This window comes from Staurois parvus, unplaced genomic scaffold (genome assembly GCF_062004578.1).
Source record: "Staurois parvus isolate SC_StPar_1 unplaced genomic scaffold, SC_StPar_1.0 ptg000562l, whole genome shotgun sequence".
Taxonomy (NCBI): domain Eukaryota; kingdom Metazoa; phylum Chordata; class Amphibia; order Anura; family Ranidae; genus Staurois; species Staurois parvus.
The window spans coordinates 6,365,733-6,387,168 of record NW_028318358.1 but is presented as its reverse complement, the minus strand read 5'-3'; the positions used below and the strand labels follow the sequence as shown (position 1 = coordinate 6,387,168).

Sequence of the window (21,436 nt, the reverse complement as noted above, 5' to 3'; positions counted from 1 at the left end):
TACTGCTGCCAGACTCATCCGCCTTACCAACTATTCAGTGTCTAGTACCCCTCTATGCCAATCCCTCCATTGGCTTCCACTCACCCAATGAATAAACTTCAAAGTCCTAACAACAACCTACAAAGCCATCCACAAATAGCCCCCAGCTATATCACTCTGGTCTCAAAATATCTACCAAACCGCTCTCTTCGGTCCTAACAAGACCACCTGCTCTCTAGTTCCCATGTCACCTTCTCCCATGCACTCCTCCAGGACTTCTCCTAAACGTCTCCCATCCTATGGAACTCCCTACCCCAATGTGTCTGACTATTTCCTAATCTATCCAACTTTAGACGATCCCTGAAAATCCTTCTCTTTAAATAAGCCTATCCTACTTTTCACTAATACACTACGTTGTATCAGTTGACCCTTCTTCTTAGATTGTAAGCTCTAACGAGCAGGGCCCTCTGATTCTGCTTGTACCAAATTGTATTGTAACTGTAATGTCTGCCTTAATTTTATATAACGCTCTGCAAACTATTGGAGCTATATAAATCTTGTATAATAATAACAATAATAGGAGCCACACTCCAAAATCTTGTGTAGAGTCATCCCAGAAAAGTAAAAGGTTGTTATAGCTTCAAAATTCCATATCAATGCCCAAGCTCATATAGGTGTGCTGGACAGGCGTCCAGAAACTTTGACTATATCATTTTAGTGAAAGTGGTTGATTAAGTATGATACAAGATGTAGGAGGCATATTGTGTCATTTACAAACCTGCATGTGAAATACTATCATAATAAGATAGAGCAGCACTCAAAAATTACTTTCAGACAAATTTACAACTGATTGGAAAAACACTGTTTTAGATTTTTGGTTGTTCAGCAGCACTAACACAAATGGAAGAACAAGGACCAAAAAAGAAATTGCTTTTAGACATGTATGCAACGGAAAAAATTCTGTTTCCTTTTGGATCTGTTCGTTAAGCTAACAATTTAATTTTGTCATATTTGTTATGTTAGCATTATTCAAATTAATTTTGTATATTTGTATTTGGTTAGTATAATCATTATTTTCTAATTGATTAGAATTTCGGAAGATGGCTATATTCTATTCTATTCTGATCAATCTTATTTTTATTCTATTCTTTTCTATTCTTATCATCATCTTATTTCACTTTTATAACTTACTATTTTTTGCAATATGTTACCATTTGAATTCAAATTTATTTTCAAATTTGAATTGATTTTCAAATTTTTCGAGTTCATTATTTCATTTTGTTCTAATTTTTTTTGGATTCTTTGAAATTTGTTAGTATTGTGATTTGGAAATTTGGATACATCTCAGAATCTCAGAATAACAAACTTTTTGTCAGAATTTTGATTTGTAATGAAACAAATTGCACATGTCTAACTGCTTTTTATTAGATATATGATATTTTGCACATGCATATTGTTTTTGTTTCGTCTATGCTAGTTAGACTGTTATTTTTATTAAAAAAAACCCCTAAAATTATAGCCTATTTTTGTGTATATGAATATTATAGTTCAGTACAAGTGTAAGGGGGAGTTGCTCTGTCATTGAGAATTGTACAAGAAGGCTTCAAGCCTGCACTCCACACACAGGTTGTATTGCTCCAGCATTCTATCTTGGAGTGTGCAATAACAGACCATGCCTAAATCATATTGTAAAGTACTGGGGTTAAGCCTCTAAAAATTTACACATTCCTCCATATGTCTCCTGCTGCTGCCAGCTCCGCAGCATTCCTGGCCAGAATCCGTCACAGCGAAACGGTCCTTACCTTCCTTCATTTTCATCAGCTAAGTGGATTTTAAACCACTTTTGATATCATTTTTCAGAGATGAAATTCCAGGCGTGTCAATTTCACTGAGCCAAGAGGTTTGGTAAGACTGTGGAGGGATTATGAAATCTGGCAGACCCCCTACACAGAATGAACAGCTGCATGCTGCCCTGGACAGTAAATGTGTGCCCTTAACTCTCTTACCGCTTGCAATTGGTAAATATCAGCAACAACAACACAAATGTGATTGCAGGTTACAGTATCGCCCTTCCTTATAGAACTGTGTCTGAGCAATGCTGACTTCCTTTTACAGTGATTTACTGACCTAGCATGGGCATGATAACATCAAATTATATGTCACTGGGACTCCAGAACTCATTTTTATCCAGTTAATAATGGGTCTCCAGTGACAGCGTGGCCCTGGTTCAGGAAGGTCATCCAGCTGCAAGGCAAAGGAACGGAAGAGCTCCTAGTCAGCTTGAAACCTTTTTAATATACCCATTTTACAATATGGTGCAGGTGGGAGCAAACCTAGCAAAAATATCAAATTTGAGCTCCCCTTGTATGACCTCTTGAATTTTGGATGACTGTAACATTGGGCAGTTTAAAACCAAGAAATTTATAATGTGGCAAAAATACTGTTAAAATTGTTTCCCAGTACACAGTGTTCTGCCCTCTAATTTTGCATTTTGCATTTTAGCAGATTATTTCTGTCCAGCTGATTGGAACACAAATGCAACACTAGAGGGAAAAATCCCATCATTGTTTCCAGGTTATTAAACTGTGGAACATTATGTGTGATAAAATCATATTACTTCACACTGAATAACTAGTTGGACCACCTGTAGTTACAATATGTGTAGCTAACTGCAGTTAATGTGTATTTATGTAGAGTATTTGTGGTCCATTTCTCTATGCAAAAGCACTTTATCTCAACATTTGCAGGTTTTCCAGTCTAAGCAGCTCTTTTCTTGACATCCCCAACATTTCAGTTTAGGTCAAGCTTTTAACTATGCCTTATCCAAACTAACATGTACTTTTTTAAGATTTTCTGCTGTGAAGTTGCTTGTATAATTATGTTTCGGATTATATCCTGACATCATGACCCAACTGAAGGTGCCTCCTGGGTAAAATCAAATGCTACATGCAAGGCACAAATGCTGCTTAGATGATAGCAGACATTTAGATCTGCTCTGCTTCCCTTCTAAATAATGGACAGTTGATGAGATTTTGAGCTTTGTAGTTCTCAAATATGAGTTATTCCCAGGATCATAAAACAGCAAGTACAAATAAGAATGGTGACACTTGTAACTCAAAAATTAAATACATGGTAAGTCTGTTGTCCACAAGCACATGATGATTCAGGGTGCCTCCAGCCCTGGTTTCCCCTTGCAGGTTCACAGTCTGTATATTCTAACTTCTATTGATAGATGTCAGGAAGCTAGTGCAGTTGATGCAAATTCTTCTGCAGCTCATGAGAATTCCTCTGCAGCTCATGCTCGTTTACATGTATCAGCACACAGACAAGCCCAGGCTAATATCCAGCGTGCACTGACACGTAGGAGTATTTCTATGCACCATCGCGCATTGGCGAGCACGTCTTTCCGCTTTGGCGCCAAGCTGCCTATTTAAAGGAAACTCTGCTGTGTACTAATCGCTGGATGTTCTTCAGCTTCCTGTGACCCGTGTTCCTGCTTGTACTTACTGATCTTTCGTTGCTGACCCGGCTTGCTCCTGACCTTGCTCTGTGGATTCCGGATTCTGACCTCATCTTGCCTTAGACTACTCTCTGCCTGATCTTCTAAAGGTGACCTCGGCTTACCTCTCACTATTCTCTGCCTGATTTCCTGGTGCTGACCTCAACTTGCTACTGGACTTTGCTCTGCTTACTGACCTGGTACTGACCCCGGCCTGCCACGCTGCTGTCTCACTGTGTATGACCCTAGCTCACCTTGACTACATCCCTGACTGTGGCAATCACCTGCTATCAAGCTATCGGCACCTGTGCGTCTTTGAGCCTTGTACGTCTGTCACCACATTCAGGGGTGCTCGAACCAGAGCCGTAAGGGAAGTCCTCTCGTCAACTCGGCCTTCAACCAAGGTATGTGACAATACGTGAATGGGCCTCATCTCACCTGCCACTTCTACAGCCCTCTGGCCTGTTCCCTGGGGGAGCACCTACTCTTGTTACTCTACAAAAAAAAACTCTTCCACTGAAGACTGATATTTTCATGTTTGCTGGGGCTGTTCCTAATTTCAAATTCCTGTCTGCAACTGGTTGTAGGCCCACACCTGCCACTTAGTCTCCCTATCCCTCCATCCTCAGAGCACCCTAATTGGAAGGTGTAGGCCTTCTGCCAGTTGCAGCCAGGAACTAGAAACCAGAATAAGCACAGTGACAAGGTAAGGGGTTCCCTAAAGGAAGTATGCAGTGAAAGCGCTGTGGTAAGGGCAGTTCTGATGAGACCCTTTCACCTACAAATACAAGTCAGAATATACAGAGATTGAGAACCTGCAGATGGAAACCAGAGTTGGAAGCACCTTGAATGGACAAAAGCCTTGCCATGTATTTGATTGTAGAGTTACAAGCACCACCATGAAGAATACTTGTTTGCATGATTAGATGGAACTCTATTCTGCTGTTAAAGGTACTTTCCACTGGCTAAGGAGGAAATCCATGATGATACCAAACACTTGTGTGATGGTCTTTATGCTAACTGAGGAATGTGTATCTAATTATGATAAAAACACCTTTAATGTTTATTTCATTTGTCTGGCCAGTAGAGGAATGGCTTTGTCAGCTAATGCTTTCCAGCTATGCACAAAGGCATGCAGACATAAAAGGTCTGACATGATCTAGGAGGCAATCCAGATTTAATTTGATTTATACTCTGCCAGATTTGTAAGAAGTAACATTATCCATGGCACTGTGGGTATTTACTTGTGATGCAGATTTTATGGCTTCCATGGTATATTTATTAGTATGTTTTGGGAGTTTCTATAACTTTATCACATTAGGTACTTGTCAACATACTGTATATTGGGCATGGAGCATAAAAAGGCCTACATTGCTATTCAGTTAAGCTTTATACAGAACAACTGGGCTCATTTTCACTTCTGCATCCTGGTACGTTGCATTAATTGCAATATGGCAGCATGAATGGACTTCACGGCTTCTTGCACAAAGGAGTAAAAACAAATCCCACATTTTTTACTGATCTGAATACAGCGATGAGTACAGAACAAAAAATAAAAATAGAAAATTTTACATTTGAGTGCAGTTATTTACAAACATGCCTGTATACACAATCTATTCCCATGGCCCTAACACAGCAATAAACATTTTACTGATCATTAGGCAAGGAACAAAAGTTTCTAAAAAACTGCAAAATTACTTCAGCGCAATCCTGCAAAAACCCACCTCCAATGTGATAATGCTGCTGACACTAAACGTGTTCCCACATATGCAAATAGTTAATACTTAATAGACCAGTGCTCTGCAATACAAACGTGTTTTATACCATATGCAATTATAACATATGTGCAATCCTCATAATAAAGTGGCTGTGCAATTTCCCATATAACTTCTTATAAAGTTCATATAAACATCACAGTGCATTACATAAACAATATGTTAATCTTGCGACATATAATTCCCATATTGTAATTAAAAGTCCTTATAATATGTATACAATCTTCTTAACAAGGTCACTCAATTCTTATAAACATCCTTGCATCTTCCTGCCATGTAAAGAATCACACTTATGTATTTCTCCTCCACCAACACACATATGTACTCTCACCTCCTTACTTTGACCTGAAGATATTTAGGTCAAACAGTGCCTTTCCCTTTTAACCCGGGTAGGTATGATTGCTCCACCTCAAATCTCCTCCACACTCTAGTCCAGGATGGTCTTCCTATTCCTTATCCAGCATATCTTCCGAAAATGCAGAAAAAATGCCCATCATAGTGTATCACTTGTATCAATCAACATTTATTAAAAAGTAAGTGCACTCACATAAAAAGTTGAATAGCTACCACAATATCACATCCATCGTTCTAAGGTGACTCACAAAATGGTGGCTCGCAAACTTCCGGTCGTGAGGCTTGACGCTATCGGCCCACTCTACGCGTTACATCACAACACATGACTTCATTGGGGGACGAAGCTGTATAAGAAGTTATATGGGAAATTGCACAGGCACTTTATTATTAGGATTGCACATATGTTATAATTGCATATAGTATAAAACACATTTTGTATTACGCTGTACTGGTCTATTAAGTATGAATAAACGTTTCTGTTTAATTGATCAGCAAATAGTTTTTTAATGTGTAAAAATTGTCATGTTCTTTTTCTCAGTGGTATACATGGTATACGCATGTCCTCAGATGCTGATTTTTGAATTTTTGGTTACATATTTATGCACCTGTGTGAATATGGGGGGTATTTACTCAAATTGAAGCATGTAAAATCTGGTGCAGTTGTACATAGTAACCAATCAGCTTGTAACTTCAGCTTCTTCATTTAAGCTTTGACAATAACACCTAGAAGCTAATTGGTTACTGTGCACAGGTGCACCACATTCTGTGTTGTCCATGTTTAGTAAATCCTCCTTATAGTTTCCAATAAAAATAAAACAGCTGTGTTCAGATCCATAAATAAAAAATGGTTGTCAATGTGTTTTGTTTTACAGCCATGTGAATTAGGTCTTATACACATGGATACTGCAACACTGACAACTAGAGCTACATTCACATAGCCGTAAAATGTTACTGAATGTTTTTTCTGTTATGATCCGTATAGGTACATTTAAATGCGTAAAGATACGTATGCTTATAAATGCATACATTTTACAGTTTGATCCCGGAATGCATTTTTTTAATAATGATTCCTTTTCTGACTGGTTTCTGCTCCCTCTAAGGTGTGCAAACTTTCTGTGTGTAGTGGGCTTTGCAAGATATGTATCCCATTGTGGATCGTATATGAAGCCATCCTACTTGTTATGTTGAGAAGGAGAAGTAGGTTGAAGGAGTTGCAGGAGAAGAAATCCCGTTGATGATACACATCCGCTGCTGTCACAGAGAATGATATTTTGCCAATTGCTAAGGAGACCTTCACAGGTTTCCACAGCAGTTTTAAAATTTCACGCAGATGTCCATTGCCACCTTTGATATACTGCTGGACATAATGGAGACAAGACTGACATGAATGGATACGAACATGTGAAAGAGAGTCTCAGTTGAACAGCGACTATTGGTCAACCTCAAGTATGCTCTAACCAGGGGTGGACTGACCATTTGGAAACTTGGGCACTGCCCAAGGGCCTGGGGTCAGTAGGGGGCCCCATGAGATGCCCCTGGTAGCTTTTTCATAGGCTTTTTTGAGTTTGGGCAAGGACACAGGGGCCCCATGATCCCCTATTGCCCGGGGGCCCCATGAGTTGTCAGTCCGCCCCTGGCTCTAACCTATATCTATGTACACTTTTTCTGTTGATATTGTGTAGTTGAGTATATTGTACAGTATAGTATAATTCTGATAAATATAGACTACATAGTTCAGTTTAGTTCTGGGTTTTGCCCCCATAATTACTAAAACTGGGACTAAACCTAACTTGTAAAAAACTGCAAGCAGGCATCTATTTATTGCAGAAGTGACATGTTATTTATGTATTTATTGCAACAACACACTTACCTGCCTGCTTGCAGTCCTATGTGCTATGTTCAATAAGCTGCACATGCACATGCGCAGCTCAGCATGCACTTCCACCATGCTCCAGCTGTACCGGAATGACTTACACCGTTGCACGTTAAATTATTCTTTATTGGTCAAACAAGAGCCCAAAAACCTGCCATTTAAAAGTAGCCCAAGACAAGATGACAGCATACATTATTAGAAGGTGGAGGTGAGTATTTTTTGGAGTTTAGTTTTGCTTTAAGTAAGAGACAGGTAGATTTTCAAGAATAGGTGCAGTTACCCATAGCAACTATTACTCCTATGTTATCAAAATAGCTCTTTGTAAAAATGAAGGATATTGTTAGATATGTGGAACAGACTTAGAATTCACTAACAATTATTTAGAATTCATGTTAGCTGTACATGTGTGTGTGTATATTATATAATATATAGGCCAAAGCTCACCCTCACTCTACCTTTTTTTCTTGGTGTGTCTACATTGAGCTATGTGGTCAGGGAGGAGATAGATCACTTTGTAATGCCAGAGCTATGGCAAGAGATGGCGGATGATTTCTGGGGCAAGACTCAATTTCCAAACTGAGCCCTAGATGGAAAACATGTTTAGGTCAAGATGCCCCCCAAATCAGACTCAAAATATTTCAACAAGAAATATTTTTCAATTGTAATGCTGGATTTGGTAGACTATGAAAGTGCAGGAATTGCACGTATATTCTGAGACCCTGCTATGGGACAAGGGTTGCATGGGGGACACCTCAGGATCCCACCAAGGAGACCACTGCCTGGAACAACACGGCCAAGACTGCCATATGTTATTGTGACAGATGAAGCATTTGGGCTCTCAGAGAATACCATGCGCCCCTATGACGGGCATAGACTTACCTATATTCAGAGGTTTTTTTTTTTATCGTCTGAGCTGTGCCTATCAAATGATGGAGCCTGCCTTTGGAGCGTGCACTGGTAAGTGGCGTGTTCTCCTGTCCACAATCCAGCTGGATGTGGAGAATACCATCAAAGTGGTTTTAGCATGCTATGTGCTCCATAACTTCTACAAACCCTGCTACACTGAACATAGACTTGGATCCCATTTCTCATGTTTTTCTCATCCATAAAACCTTTGCTGATTATTTTGTGTTTACTAAAGGACCAGTCTCATGGCAGAATGACCACATCTAGATTTTTTTAAAAATCTTTAAATACAATCCTGTGCTTAAATGTTCGGTTTTGCATTGTTTAAATCCTTTTCCTAATTTATTTCACAATGCTTCCCAAACTGATAACATTGTCATCACTATAGCCAAGCTTGTTTAGCTCTGAACCCACGTATGCATGAACTCAGAAGGAAGCTGTTGTGTAGCATTCCCTACCCCAAAGCTGTGGTAGGGATGCTTGTCATATTGTTGCCTTAATATGGTCATGATCAAAAAAAAAGCTTTACTTTAGTCATCACGTCATCAATTGTAGTCTGCCAAGCATAATTTGTGGGTGCCATGTACAATAGTACAGATCGAGGCTTATACATGTGTCCCTGTGCTTTGTAAACCTGCGCATGTGATAGGAAATTTATATTGAAGTGACACACTGCAGACATCAGAGCAGGGACATGTGTGTCAGAAGTGGGGACCAGGACCGTGGGTTTAGTGTATGGTGTTAATTCACCTTCTCATTTTTTCTGAAAAGGTGAACTAACTCTTTAAATTGAGCTAAATTGTTTCCACACTTCACCAACAAACAGCTGTGGCAGATACGCTTGTCACAGCTGTGTGTTGACTACCTAGAATATTTCAATGAATGAAAAGAGCACAACACTTGCCTGTTTACAAAAATATTTATTTTCACTTAAAGATTGTGGTAAGTGGGAAATGGGTAGCGGAAGACCCTGCAAAGAGCTGGGAATCAAAAAGGGACTGTTATTGTGTCACAGGGGTGGCTTGGGGAAGAGCAGTTGTGTCTAGGAAATGGCTAGTTTAGGAATGTGGGGGTGGAGGGGTTGGGGTAGGAAGGAGTAGGGGGGAAAGATGGGTAGGAATGCATGGATGCCTGGGGATAAGCCATACTGGTTGAGGCAGTGGTTGCACTTTGCAGCAAATGTGGAGGGGGGAGGTCCTTCAACTGAGCAGACCTGCAGGCTACAAGATAACTTAATATATCATTAGTGGCCTGCATTTCACGCTCTGTAGAGAGACCTGCCAGCATTGCATGGATACTGCGGCAGATTGCTACCCGGGGGTCATTGGGATTTGAAAATGAATCGTAGACAGCTGAGCTGCTGGTGTTGTTAGAACGGCTCTCCATCAGCAGTCCTAGAATTTGACTGTCCACAGATGTTCGTGTTGACTGCACAAGGCGTGAACAATGCTGTCTTGAGATCCTTGGGACACTCTCCATGTCCCCTGCCACCACAGCATCCTAGAGAAACAGAACATTTTGTAGAAATAGAATACAGATAGAATGATAGATTAAAGAGAAATAAACAGAATTTTAAATACAGTATAGTTGCATTATAGCTAGAGAGAGCAAGATAGACATATACTTATGTACCTGTGCATTCCGCAGAGATAGGTTTGCCACAGTACTCTCTGACTCCATGGCCATTTGAGGGTTTGAGGTGCATGGTTCACTTTGTTCCCCCTTCACGTTTACCCTCTCGATGTGCCAGTTGCTTACGATACTGTACAAAAGAAAATTATAAGTGAGGATGAGTGAACACAAGCATTGCAATTTCTTGGCACTATACACACCCTGAAAATCTTTACCTGTTCTGGGTGTGCTTTAACGCTGAGAGGCCGCATATATGTGTCCCAAATGCCAACACTTTTGTGCTGAGAGCTCCCAGCACAGTGACTGGTGGGTATCAAAAAGTTCTCAATGCCTACTTGCATTGTGACAAACTCACCACTGTCCATGACCTCTTTTATCACAAACTCCTTTTAACGTGCTTGCAATTACGGAAACCTGGCTTCATGAATCTGACTTTCCCTCTCCTGCTACCCTCTCCCATGGTGGTCTCCTCTGGACTCACTCTCCCAGGCCTAGTGGATGGAAAGGAGGTGGAGTTGGAATCCTCCTATCCCCTCAAAGCACTTTTCAGGTCCTTCATTCACCTCCCTCTCTGTCCCTCTCCTCATTTGAAGTTCACTCTATTCGTCTATTCTCTCCAATTTCTTTAAGAATTGCTGTGATCTATCAGCCTCCTGGACCGGTATCAAGCTTCCTTGATGGTTTCTGTGCTTGGCTGCCTTACTTTCTCTCTTCTGAAATCCCCACAATCATTCTTGGTGACTTCAACATCCCTGTTAATCTTAACACTCCTGCAACCTCTAAACTTCTGAGCCTAACCACTTCTTTTGATCTAAAACAATGGACACGTCTACTCACTCTAATGGTAACTAACTCGACCTTGTATTCTCCTACCTATGCATTCCTTGCAACCTCACCAACTTTAGTTTTCCTCTCTCTGATCACTTATTAGCTTCGCTCTCTCCTTGGCTTCCTCCTCCTTGTCTTTCAACTACCAAACCGTTACCTGTAGAAACCTTCGCTAGCTTAACCTTCTCTTCTTTTTTCAGCTACAGATTGTCTCTATCACAAAATCTCAGCCCTGTCCTGCCCCAACCTGGCCACTTCTGTATACAACAGTTCACTGTCATCCACCGTGGACACATTGGCACCCCTCACTACACACAGAATTAGGCCCCGACTGCTACAGCCCTAGCAAACAGACAATACCAGATGCCTCAAAAAACGTAGCCATGCTCTTGAGCATTTATGGCGTAAGACTAAGACCCAGGAAGACTTTGACCAATATAAATCTGCCCTTCAAAAATACAATTCTGGGCTCCACTGCCAAACCAACCTATTTTATCACTCTCATTAACACCCTCTCACGCAACAGGAGATCGCTAATCACTTCAAAAATAAGATACAATTCGTGATGAGACCTCCACTGTACAGATATCTCCCTCACCCTACACTCCTTGTCCACCTGCACAATCTATACTTCCCTTGTTTAACCCAGCTACTATAGAGGAGGTTGGTAAACTTTTTTCTATAGCCTACCTAACCACCTGACCCCTGGACCCTGTTCCCTCACAAATACTACAGTCACCCTCTGGCTCTATCCTTCACTCTTTAACTCATATCTTCAATCTCTACCTTTCTACTGGCATCTTCCCCAACTTTCTAAAACATGCGCTAGTCATTCCCATACTTAAAAAGGTCTCACTGGACCCCGCCAATCTTAGCAACCTAAGACCCATCTCCTTACCCTCTTTTGCCTCCAAACTCCTTGAACATCTAGTCTACAACCGGCTGAGCTGCCACCTTAGTGAGAATAACCTTCTCGATCCCCTTCAGTCTGGATTTCGCCCACAACACTCCACAGAAATTTCTCTCCTAAAACTCACAAATGACTTACTAACCGCTAAAACCAATGGTCACTATTCTGTACTTTTACTCTTGGACCTCTCCACTGCCTTTTACACAGTTGACCACCCCCTCCTCAAAAAAAACTCTATTTACTTGGTCTCCATGATTGTACTCTCCGTTGGTTCGAATCTTACCTATCTCACCACACTTTCAGTGTCACTTACAACTCTACTTCCTCCTCTTCTACTCCTTTTACTATCGGGGTCCCCCAAGGTTCTGTCCTTGGACCTCTTCTATTCTCGATCTACACTTCTTCCTTGGGTCAGCTGATAGCTTCCCATGGTTTCCAATAACATTTCTATGCTGATGACACACAAATCTATCTCTCTACTCCTCAGCTCACCCCATCAGTTTCTTCACTTTTCACCGATTTACTAACAGACATATCAGACTGGATGTCACACCACTTCCTAAACCTCAATCTATCCAAAACTGAGCTCATAATATTTCCTTATATAGAAAATAAAGGTGCAGCGCTATTAATAAAAATAATGAAATATCAACATACGCTCAATTTAGTATAAAGATGAGAACATTAGATCATATTGTTCGTCTTAAGATAAATTCAATGTTCAGTATAACGTCCAAAAACATAAAAGGATGTGATGTGCAAATTGTGCCAGGTCTCCTTTGCCAATAAGGATAAGTGCTCCAAAGGTGAACAGGAAATGAATCAAATGCGCACTCACCAGAAGTGCGTTTACAATACGCATGAAAGAAGTTTCCTCTCTCATCAGGTACATCTAGGTCCTCCGCACTCAGGTCAAGCTGCGCTCCCTGGTCCTCACTAGTCATCCATCATGGCCAGGTTCCCTGGTTCCTCAGACACTCATGCACCTCTGGGGTCCCTCCTTAAACTTGATACTGTGAAGGGGTGGCGCTCATAAAGAGCCCAATAAAGGACATCACATAGCGTGATACTGCATAAAAGCACTTTATTCCAGAAGTAACGATGAAAAACATGAAAATACTGACCGCAATGTTTAAAGAATAGCTACCAGCGGTGGCTTAGATGTCCAGATGCTGTAGCCCCTCTGACGCGTTTCGTGCTATGCACGTCCTCAAAGGGTACAGGGCCCTTTGCAAGTGGATCACCAACCTGGTCTCAAAATATCAACCAAACCACTCTCTTCGATTCTCCCAAGACCTTCTGCTCTCTAGTTTCCTTGTCACCTCTTCCCATACTCACCTCCAGGACTTTCCCCGAGCTTCTCCAATCCTATGGAACGCCCTACCCCAATCTGTCCAGGTATGTCCTAATCTATCCACCTTTAGATGATCCCTGAAAACCTCTCTCTTTAAAGAAGCCTATCCTGCTTCTACCTAGTAAACTGCCATTTATTTCCTCCATCAGCTCATCCCCCACAGCTATTACCTTTTGTATCATTCAACCCTTCCTCCTAGATTGTAAGCTCTAACAAGCAGGGCCCTTTGTTTCCACTTGTACCAAATTGTATTGTAACTGTAATGTCTACCTTCATTTTGTAAAGTGCTGCGCAAACTGTTGGTGCTATATAGATCCTGTATTATAATAAAAATAATAATAATAATAATAATACTTGCGATCTGGACACTTTTTAGAATCCATATGAGACGCTTGTCCAAAATCTGTCTGAGCCAGTTTCTCTCTCTGTATGCCAAAAGAGAGTTGGTCTTAATTAGCTCCACTTTGGTAAGATACGAACTGTCAGTATTTTATTTTGAATTTGGTGCATTCATTGTATCACATTATCAAAGTGGTGCAGTTTAGAACTACTTGAATTTGGTGCATGAGTTGCTGTCAGAACCAAAAGTGTTGCATGCTTCATGAATTTGGCATAATACATTAATAAAAGGGATGAACACCAGCAGATTTATTGGATTCCCACTACAATATTTTAGATCCTTATCAGTTGATCTTTCTACCTTGCGTCCATGGAGCTTCTCAAGAAAGCCAACTCTGTAGCATAGGGGTGCCTCTTGCATGTTGGTCCTTTGGTTGGGGCTCTGCTTTTGGCCAATTGTTCATCTGTGAGTTCCCTCCGATATCGGTCTCTTAGTGATCTCCAACGCTTGGAGTACTCCTGGTCTAAAAAGAATTTAGAAAAAAAGAACCGTTAAAACACATACAAAACCAGAATATTATGTAATTAACACAGAGTCCACCTATTATAGTGGTTCTAAAGTCAAAACATTTTTTTTACCCATACATTCTGTGGGTTAAGGTTTAGCCCCTCCTGCCCCTAAACACTGTCTTGTCACCAATCCAGCGCTTACCTGTCTGCAGCACTGCTCCTTCACTTCCTGGTCTCACTGGAGACACAGACAGCAGAGGGAGCCATAGGCTTCTGCTGATGGCAGTCAATCCCCTGTGAGAAGGGAGTGGGGGAGCAGCTTACCGGCATTCTGTCTGTTATAGATGCATGCAGCCTGGATTGGGAGCACGCCCGGCCCACATAGGTGCCCCGTAGCTCATGGCTTGCTGAGGGGGCACACACAGGAATAAGGGGTGGACAGCACCGGTGGGCGATTCCAGAAGAGAAGGTAAGGAATCACCCTTTGCAATATCATTGCACAAAGCAGATAGGTATAAGATACATTTTTATAAAAAAAAATCTTTAATAGCATTTTAAGAACTGTGGAAGCTGGGCAAAGCTGCCCATACACTGTTATGGCCTCATTCACAGGGGCTAAATAGCTGTGGCTTTGTGAGGCAGGTATCCCAGTTAGTTCAGGACAGGCATGTAATCATATAGCAAATGGTTACCAATGGTTAGGGACAGATGACTGCGTCTGGACGTAGGCAGATTGAGTCCAGGGGCAATCGTGTCCCCTACAACAAGTAATCGTTCACAGTACAATTGCATGCTGACATCACATGGACAGAGTGGTTGCAGTTGTCCAGAACCACCTGTGAGTTCTGCCACAAGAAGCAAACAATTAAATGAGGCCTTGGTCATTAAACAGAAATGGCATCCAGATCATCCAAGTCACCCTTTGTTTCCACCCCCTATCCACCTCCAAGCACCAGCCCTTCCTTCCACCCCCTACCCACCTCCCAGTGCTGCCCCTTTTAGAGAATACAGAACCAAGTATTATTTTGTGGTGCCAAGTAATCTGTATGGAATTTGCTAAAGTAGAATTATAGGCAAAACTTTTTTTTTTTCATTTTGGATAGAGTAAGGGAGGGTTATAACCAGGCCTGGACTGGGACAAAAAATAGGCCTGGACATTTTGGACAGAGCATCCCCAAGCCTGAGGACCCTTTCCTTGGAGCCCGGTAGCGGAATGCCAGGGCTCTGTCGCAAGAGCGACGTTTGCAACCCTGGTAGTTCCACCACTTGTGTTAGTAGGTTTTTATTCTTATTTCATTTTTTACAATTTTATATTTTACAATTTTTTTTCCATTTTTTGGTAGGAGATGGGGAGTGTGTGTATGTGTGAAAGAGATAGATAGATAGATAGATAGATAGATATAGGGGGAGTGTGTATGAGAGAAAAAAGAAAGAAAGAAAGAAAGAAAGAAAGAAAGAAAGAAAGAAAGAAAGAGAAAGAAAGAGAGAGGAAAGAGACAAGGAGAAAGGGAGAAGCAGAGAGAAATGGACAGAAAGAGAGAAAGAAAGAAAAAGATAGATATATATAGAGAAAGAGAAAGAGTTAGGGGCAGAGAGAAATAGAGAGAAAAAGAGAAAGACAGAGAGAAAGCAAGAGAGCCAAAAAGTAAGAATGAGAGAGGTAAGAATAGAGCAACCAAGAAATGCATGACTCGGTTCCTCTGTGTGCCACCCCTTCTATCCAGGCAGGACCGGCCCACTGGGCAAATGCCTGGTGTGCCCTATGACCAGTCCGGGCCTGGTTATAACCTGTCAGATTTTTTTCACTATCTGTCTCCCATTGCAGAGATTTACCTTCACTTCCTGTCCCATAGCTAAACAGAAAGTGGGAGGTAATCACTGTAAATTAAGGGAATCCCTTGGGGACCCCCAGGTTACCAGAACTGGTGTTCCCATTAAAAAATTTCCCTTCTATTACTTTTCTGGAGAAAATCCAAAATGTAGGATTTTCTTTTACTTTCACTTTCAATGATAATGGTAAACCTGGCGGCATTGCTGCAGGAGATGAGGAGTGGTCCGGACACAAGTGAAGCATACAGGAGCCAAGAGCCAAGTGGTCCGGACACAAGTGAAGCATACAGGAGCATGCAGGAAATGGATAGGAGGGGTGGCTGGGTAGCACATAGAGGAACCGAGAAATGCACGGTCTGGTTCCTCTATGTGCCACCCGACTTCTCCTCCTATCCAGGTGGGACCGGTCCACCGGGCAAATGCTTGGTGTGCCCTATGACCAGTCCAGGCTTCGTTACAACCCGTCAGATTTTTTTGGCCATCTGTCTCCCATTGCAGAGATTTACCTTCACTTCCTGACCCATAGCCAAACAGGAAGTTAGAGGAAATCCCTGCAAATTAAGGGAATCCCTTGGGGACCCTAGGTCAGCAGAACTGGTGTCCCCATTGGAAAACTTCTGTTCTATTACGTTTCTGGGAATAACCCAAAATTTGGGATTTTCTTTTACTTTCACTTTCAATGATACTGGTAAACAGTACAAATAGGGAGCGCGAATCTCCTTAATGAGGACACAGACAGCAAAAAAATGCTGACAGGGGATCTAATCCCTCTCCACTTTATTCAAAACTAAAATAAAAGTTGTGCTTTTAGTTATACTGTAATGATTACTAGAAAATCAGAAAAACAGATCCCCTACAGCCAGCAACAATATGCCCCCCAGCAACATTGGACCCCCACCAGCAACTATAGATCTCCCAGAAGCCAGCAGCAATAGACCCTTCCCTCAATAGTAGATCCCTCCCAGCAACAATAGACCCCCCCAGATACATAAGACCCCTGCAGCAACAATAGATTCCCACCAGCGACAATAGATCCCCCAGCAGTCAGCATCAGTAGACCTTCCAGCACACTCCAGTACCTCTTGCCTTTGTATACATTCAGTAATGGAGGTGGCTGCAATTTCCTGCATTCCCACTGAAAAAAAGCCATATATATATATATATATATATATATATACAGTTGCAAGAAAAAGTATGTGAACCCCTTGGGATTACATGGAGTTTTGCATGAATTGGGCATAAAATGTGCTCTGAATGTCATCTAAGTCACAACAATAGAAGAACACAGTCTGCTGAACATAATACTACACAAACATTAGATGTTGCCATGGTTTAATTGCACATAACATGTAAACATTCACAGTGCAGGGAGGAAAAAGTATGTGAAGCCCTAGCTTAATGACTTCTCCCAGAGCTAATTGGAGCCAGGAGTGAGCCAACCTTGACTCCAATCAGTGTGATGATATTGGATGTGTTGCTGACAGCTGTCCTGCCCTTAAAAAACACACACCTGTTTTGGGTTTACTGGTTTCAAGAAGCACTGTCTGATGTGGACCATGCCTCGCAGAAAAGAGCTATCAGAAGACCTACGATCAAGAATTGTTGACTTGCATGAAGCTGGAAAGGGTTACAAAAGTATCTCCGAAAGCCTTGATGTTCATGTGTCCACGGTAAGACACACTGTCTGCAAATGGAGAAAGTTTAGCACTGTTGCTACTCTCCCTGGGCGTGGTCGTCCTGTAAAAATGACTGCAAGAGCACAGCGCAGAATGCTGCATGAGGTAAAGAAGAATCCCAGAGTGTCAGCTAAAGACCTACAGAAATCTCTGGCACATGCTGACATTTTTGTTGACACATCTACAATAAGGAAAACATGAAACAAGAATGGAGTACATGGGAGGACACCACGGAGGAAGCCATTGCTGTCCAAAAAGAATATTGCAGCACGTTTGAAGTTTGCAAAAGAGCACCTGGATGTTCCACAGCACTACTGGCAAAATATACTGTGGACAGATGAAACCAAGATTGAGTTGTTTGGGAAGAACACACAACACTATGTGTGGAGAAAAAAAGGCACAGCACACCAACATCAAAACCTCATCCCCACTGTGAAACATGGCGGAGGGAGCATCATGGTTTGGGGCTGCTTTGCTGCCTCAGGGCCTGGATGGATTGTTGTCATTGATGGGAAAATGAATTCCAGAGTGTATCAAGACATTTTGCAGGAAAACGTACGACCATCTGTCCGCCAACTGAAGCTCTGCAGAGGATGGGTGATGCAACAGGACAATGACCCAAAGCATACAAGTAATTCAACAAAACAATGGCTGCAACAGCACAGAATACTCCTTCTGGAGTGGCCCAGTCAGAGTCCTGACCTCAACCCGATTGAAATGCTGTGGCATGACCTAAAGAGAGCGATTCACACCAAACATCCCAAGAATATTGCTACACTGAAACAGTTTTGTGAAGAGGAGTGGTCCAAAATGACTCCAGATCGTTGTGCAGGTCTGATCTGCAACTACAGGAAACGTTTGGTTGAGGTTATTGCTGCCGAAGGAGGGTCAACCAGTTATTAAGTCCAAAGGTTCACATACTTTTTCCTCCCTGCACTGTGAATGTTTACATGTTATGTGCAATTAAACCATGGCAACATCTAATGTTTGTGTAGTATTATGTTCAGCAGACTGTGTTCTTCTATTGTTGTGACTTAGATGACGTTCAGAGCACATTTTATGCCCAATTCATGCAAAACTCCATGTAATCCCAAGGGGTTCACATACTTTTTCTTGCAACTGTATATATAAAAACAAACCTTAATCCACACGCAGCAAAATAGAATGAGCTAAAACTACAACATAAGAGCAGCTACCACCAATTGTAATTCATGAATGAAGTGATTGTATAAATAAAAATAATGTGTAGTATTCAAATATCAGATGTTCCCTAACTAAGGTATATCTGTATAATGAAAAAATTAAACAATTTACTCAAGTTCACCTTGAAATGACAAACATTATGAATGAATCAAACCTCCTGTACAAAAACATACATAGAACCCCCAATGGAGGTGCACAATTGTTACACCCTCTTCAGTGCAGAAACACCCATGCACAACAATCATACACAATACAAGTATATATATATATATATATATATTTTTTTTTTTTTTTTTTAAACATATTTACCCTATGTAAGTTTTTTTTTTATCATGAGGGGTATGGATCTGAAGAGTGGAGACTAGATCCAGAGCCCACATGCAGCATCAGGTCATTTATAATAGTCATTCACTGCTGGCTGCAATCTACCAGCAATAGATCACTATAGCTGTGATTTGTTGCTGTACGGGGAGGCACTTTAGAGGAAGAACAGCTCTGACAAGTCTAAGTATTGCTTGGGAGGGCAGTGCTGTCTACGTTGCCTAGCTAACTTTTGTTTTCACAGCACGCTGAATATATACATACATACATTTTATATATACATATATATAATAAAATATATATATACCATATATTAGAAATATAGAATGGACATGCTTCACATGGCACTTACATTTCAACTTCTTCTGTTCACAGTCAAGATGGTCCCAATTTGCTGTTAGGCTGATGCACACTTCATCCCAGGCCCGCTTCTTCTCTATCCGATCACTATATCTGGGATCCTCCATGTCCCAGATTGCAGGATGCTGCTGAACAGCAGCAATTAGGTCCCTCTGGCTGACATGTGGGCTCATCATGGTGTTTGATAGAAGAACAGGAAGTGTCCAGTGACCTGTGAACTTTATATTACTGTTTCCTGTACTTTTTTTATGATATTCTAATATTTTCCCAATTGCTTGGAGTTAATTTACACACCTGCACAACTTTACGCGTAAACATGCGTTTATATGCATAACTGCTTAAATTTCATGTCCTCAGATGCAGATTTTGTGTTAGGCTTCGTACTCATGGCAGTAAAAAATTGCAATTTTTTTATTTACAGATCTGAACATAGCTGCATTGTTTTCATTGGAGATATTCACACCGGTGCATAAATATGCACTGAGTTCAGATTCATAATACAGAATTCAAAAATTGGAATATGAGGCATGTGTATACACCTTTGAAATAAAGAACAGGACATCTGTTCCTTGTTTAATGATCAGTAAAATGTTGACAGCTATGTTATGGCCATGTGAATGTAGCCGTACAGATCTGAACGCAGCGCATGTTTGCATACCTGTGTGAATGTTTCTATTGAAAACAATGCAGCTGCGTTCAGACATGTAAACAAAAAAAAGTTTTTTTAGGCTACATTAAATGGACATACATATTTTAATGATCTTATTACGCTAGTTTTTTTTCTATCAGCAATGTTCTTGCATAATGATCAGGTAATACTTGTGTAAAATTGTCCTGTTTTTTTTTTATTTCTAATACTTGCATACGTGTATACAAATGTCCTCAAACACAGATTTTTGGATCTGAATGCAGCACATGTTTACGCACCTCTTTGAATGTCTCTCTTGAAAATGCAGCTGTGTTCAGATCCGTAAATTAAAAAAACTTTTGTAAATGTGTTTTTTACTGTCATGTAAATGAGATCTAAAATGTTTTTTTTTTTTACAGTCATGTGAATGTAGCCTAGAAGAGGATGAAGATGAATTTTACGCATGTACGTGCATACTCATGTTTCCCCCAATTTATGTATGTCTTCCCCCAACTTATGCAAGGTCTTTGTGGAACATTTTACTCTTTCTGTCAACTAGATCTTAATTATAAACATCAGTAAAATATTACGCCAGTGTGTAAGAGGCCTAAGGCTGCACATAAATTGGTGTTAGGCTGGATTAGGGCCAGTTCTCACCACATGTAGTCCAGTGCATATTTAATCTGCATCATAAATGCATGGACAGTAGTTAACATGGATTCCAATGGCATAGTTCACACCATTGGAGTGCGTTCCTGTGCAGTCAACAAAAGTAGAACCCGCTACACGAAACTGCACCTGAAACATGGCAAAACTCATCAAAAACACGCTGGAATGCATTTTTGTCTGTGATTTCTGTTGGTTGTTAGGAGCAGGCACCCGCTGGCGTCCTAACACCTAGTGACTCATCTCTGTCAGCAGCAGGGATGAGACATCCTTTGTTAAGGAGTCGGCACCCACTGGCATCCCAACAATGATGGGTCATCCCTGCTATCAGTGGGGCTTTGCCGCTGACAGCAGAATATAAACAAAAGAGTCAGCATTTGGGCCCTTTGAGTCTGGTATGGATTTAAAGGGGAACCCCACACCAAAAAAAAAAATGGTGTGTGGTCCAAAAGCTATACCAGACCCTTATCAGAGAATGCAACCGAGCAAGCCGGGAAAGGGTAGGGATGAATAAACACACACACACACACTCCCCCAAACAATACCATGGATTTTTGTCAGGGACTCCACACATTTTTTTGTTTTTTTCTGCATGGGGTCCCCTTCAAAATCCATACCAGACCCCAGGTCTGTTTAATTCTGCTGTCAGCGGGGAATCCCTGCTAATAGCAGGGATGACTTATTGTTGTTAGGATGCTGTCGGGTGCCAGCTCCTTAACAAATAATGACTCATCCCTGCTGCTGACAGCAGGGATGAGTCACTAGTTGTTAGGATGCTGGCAGGTGCCTGCTC

The 21,436-nt window shown here is 41.3% G+C and overlaps 1 protein-coding gene across 1 annotated transcript; it reads right to left on the bottom strand.

Moving 5' to 3' along the window:
• Positions 1-9,339: 9,339 nt before the first annotated feature.
• LOC149450784 (uncharacterized) lies at positions 9,340-19,525 on the bottom strand. Its single transcript, XM_089691343.1, has 4 exons — positions 19,342-19,525; positions 13,811-13,973; positions 10,019-10,148; positions 9,340-9,886 (listed from the first exon to the last, which is right to left on the bottom strand). The coding sequence occupies exons 1-4, from the start codon at positions 19,523-19,525 to the stop codon at positions 9,440-9,442; spliced, it is 924 nt and encodes a 307-aa protein (XP_089547469.1). The 3' UTR covers positions 9,340-9,439.
• Between the last annotated feature and the right edge of the window lie 1,911 nt (positions 19,526-21,436).

Bases quoted from the DNA above. Each gene is read 5' to 3' on its own strand.
- LOC149450784 (XM_089691343.1), bottom strand. From the start codon at position 19,525: ATGATGAGCCCACATGTCAGCCAGAGGGACCTAATTGCTGCTGTTCAG. The intron at 13,974-19,341 runs GTAAGTGCCATG...AATTCTTTTTAG, and splicing joins TGAACAGAAGAAGTTGAAAT to ACCAGGAGTACTCCAAGCGT. The intron at 9,887-10,018 runs GTACATAAGTAT...CTGTTTCTCTAG, and splicing joins TATCTCTGCGGAATGCACAG to GATGCTGTGGTGGCAGGGGA.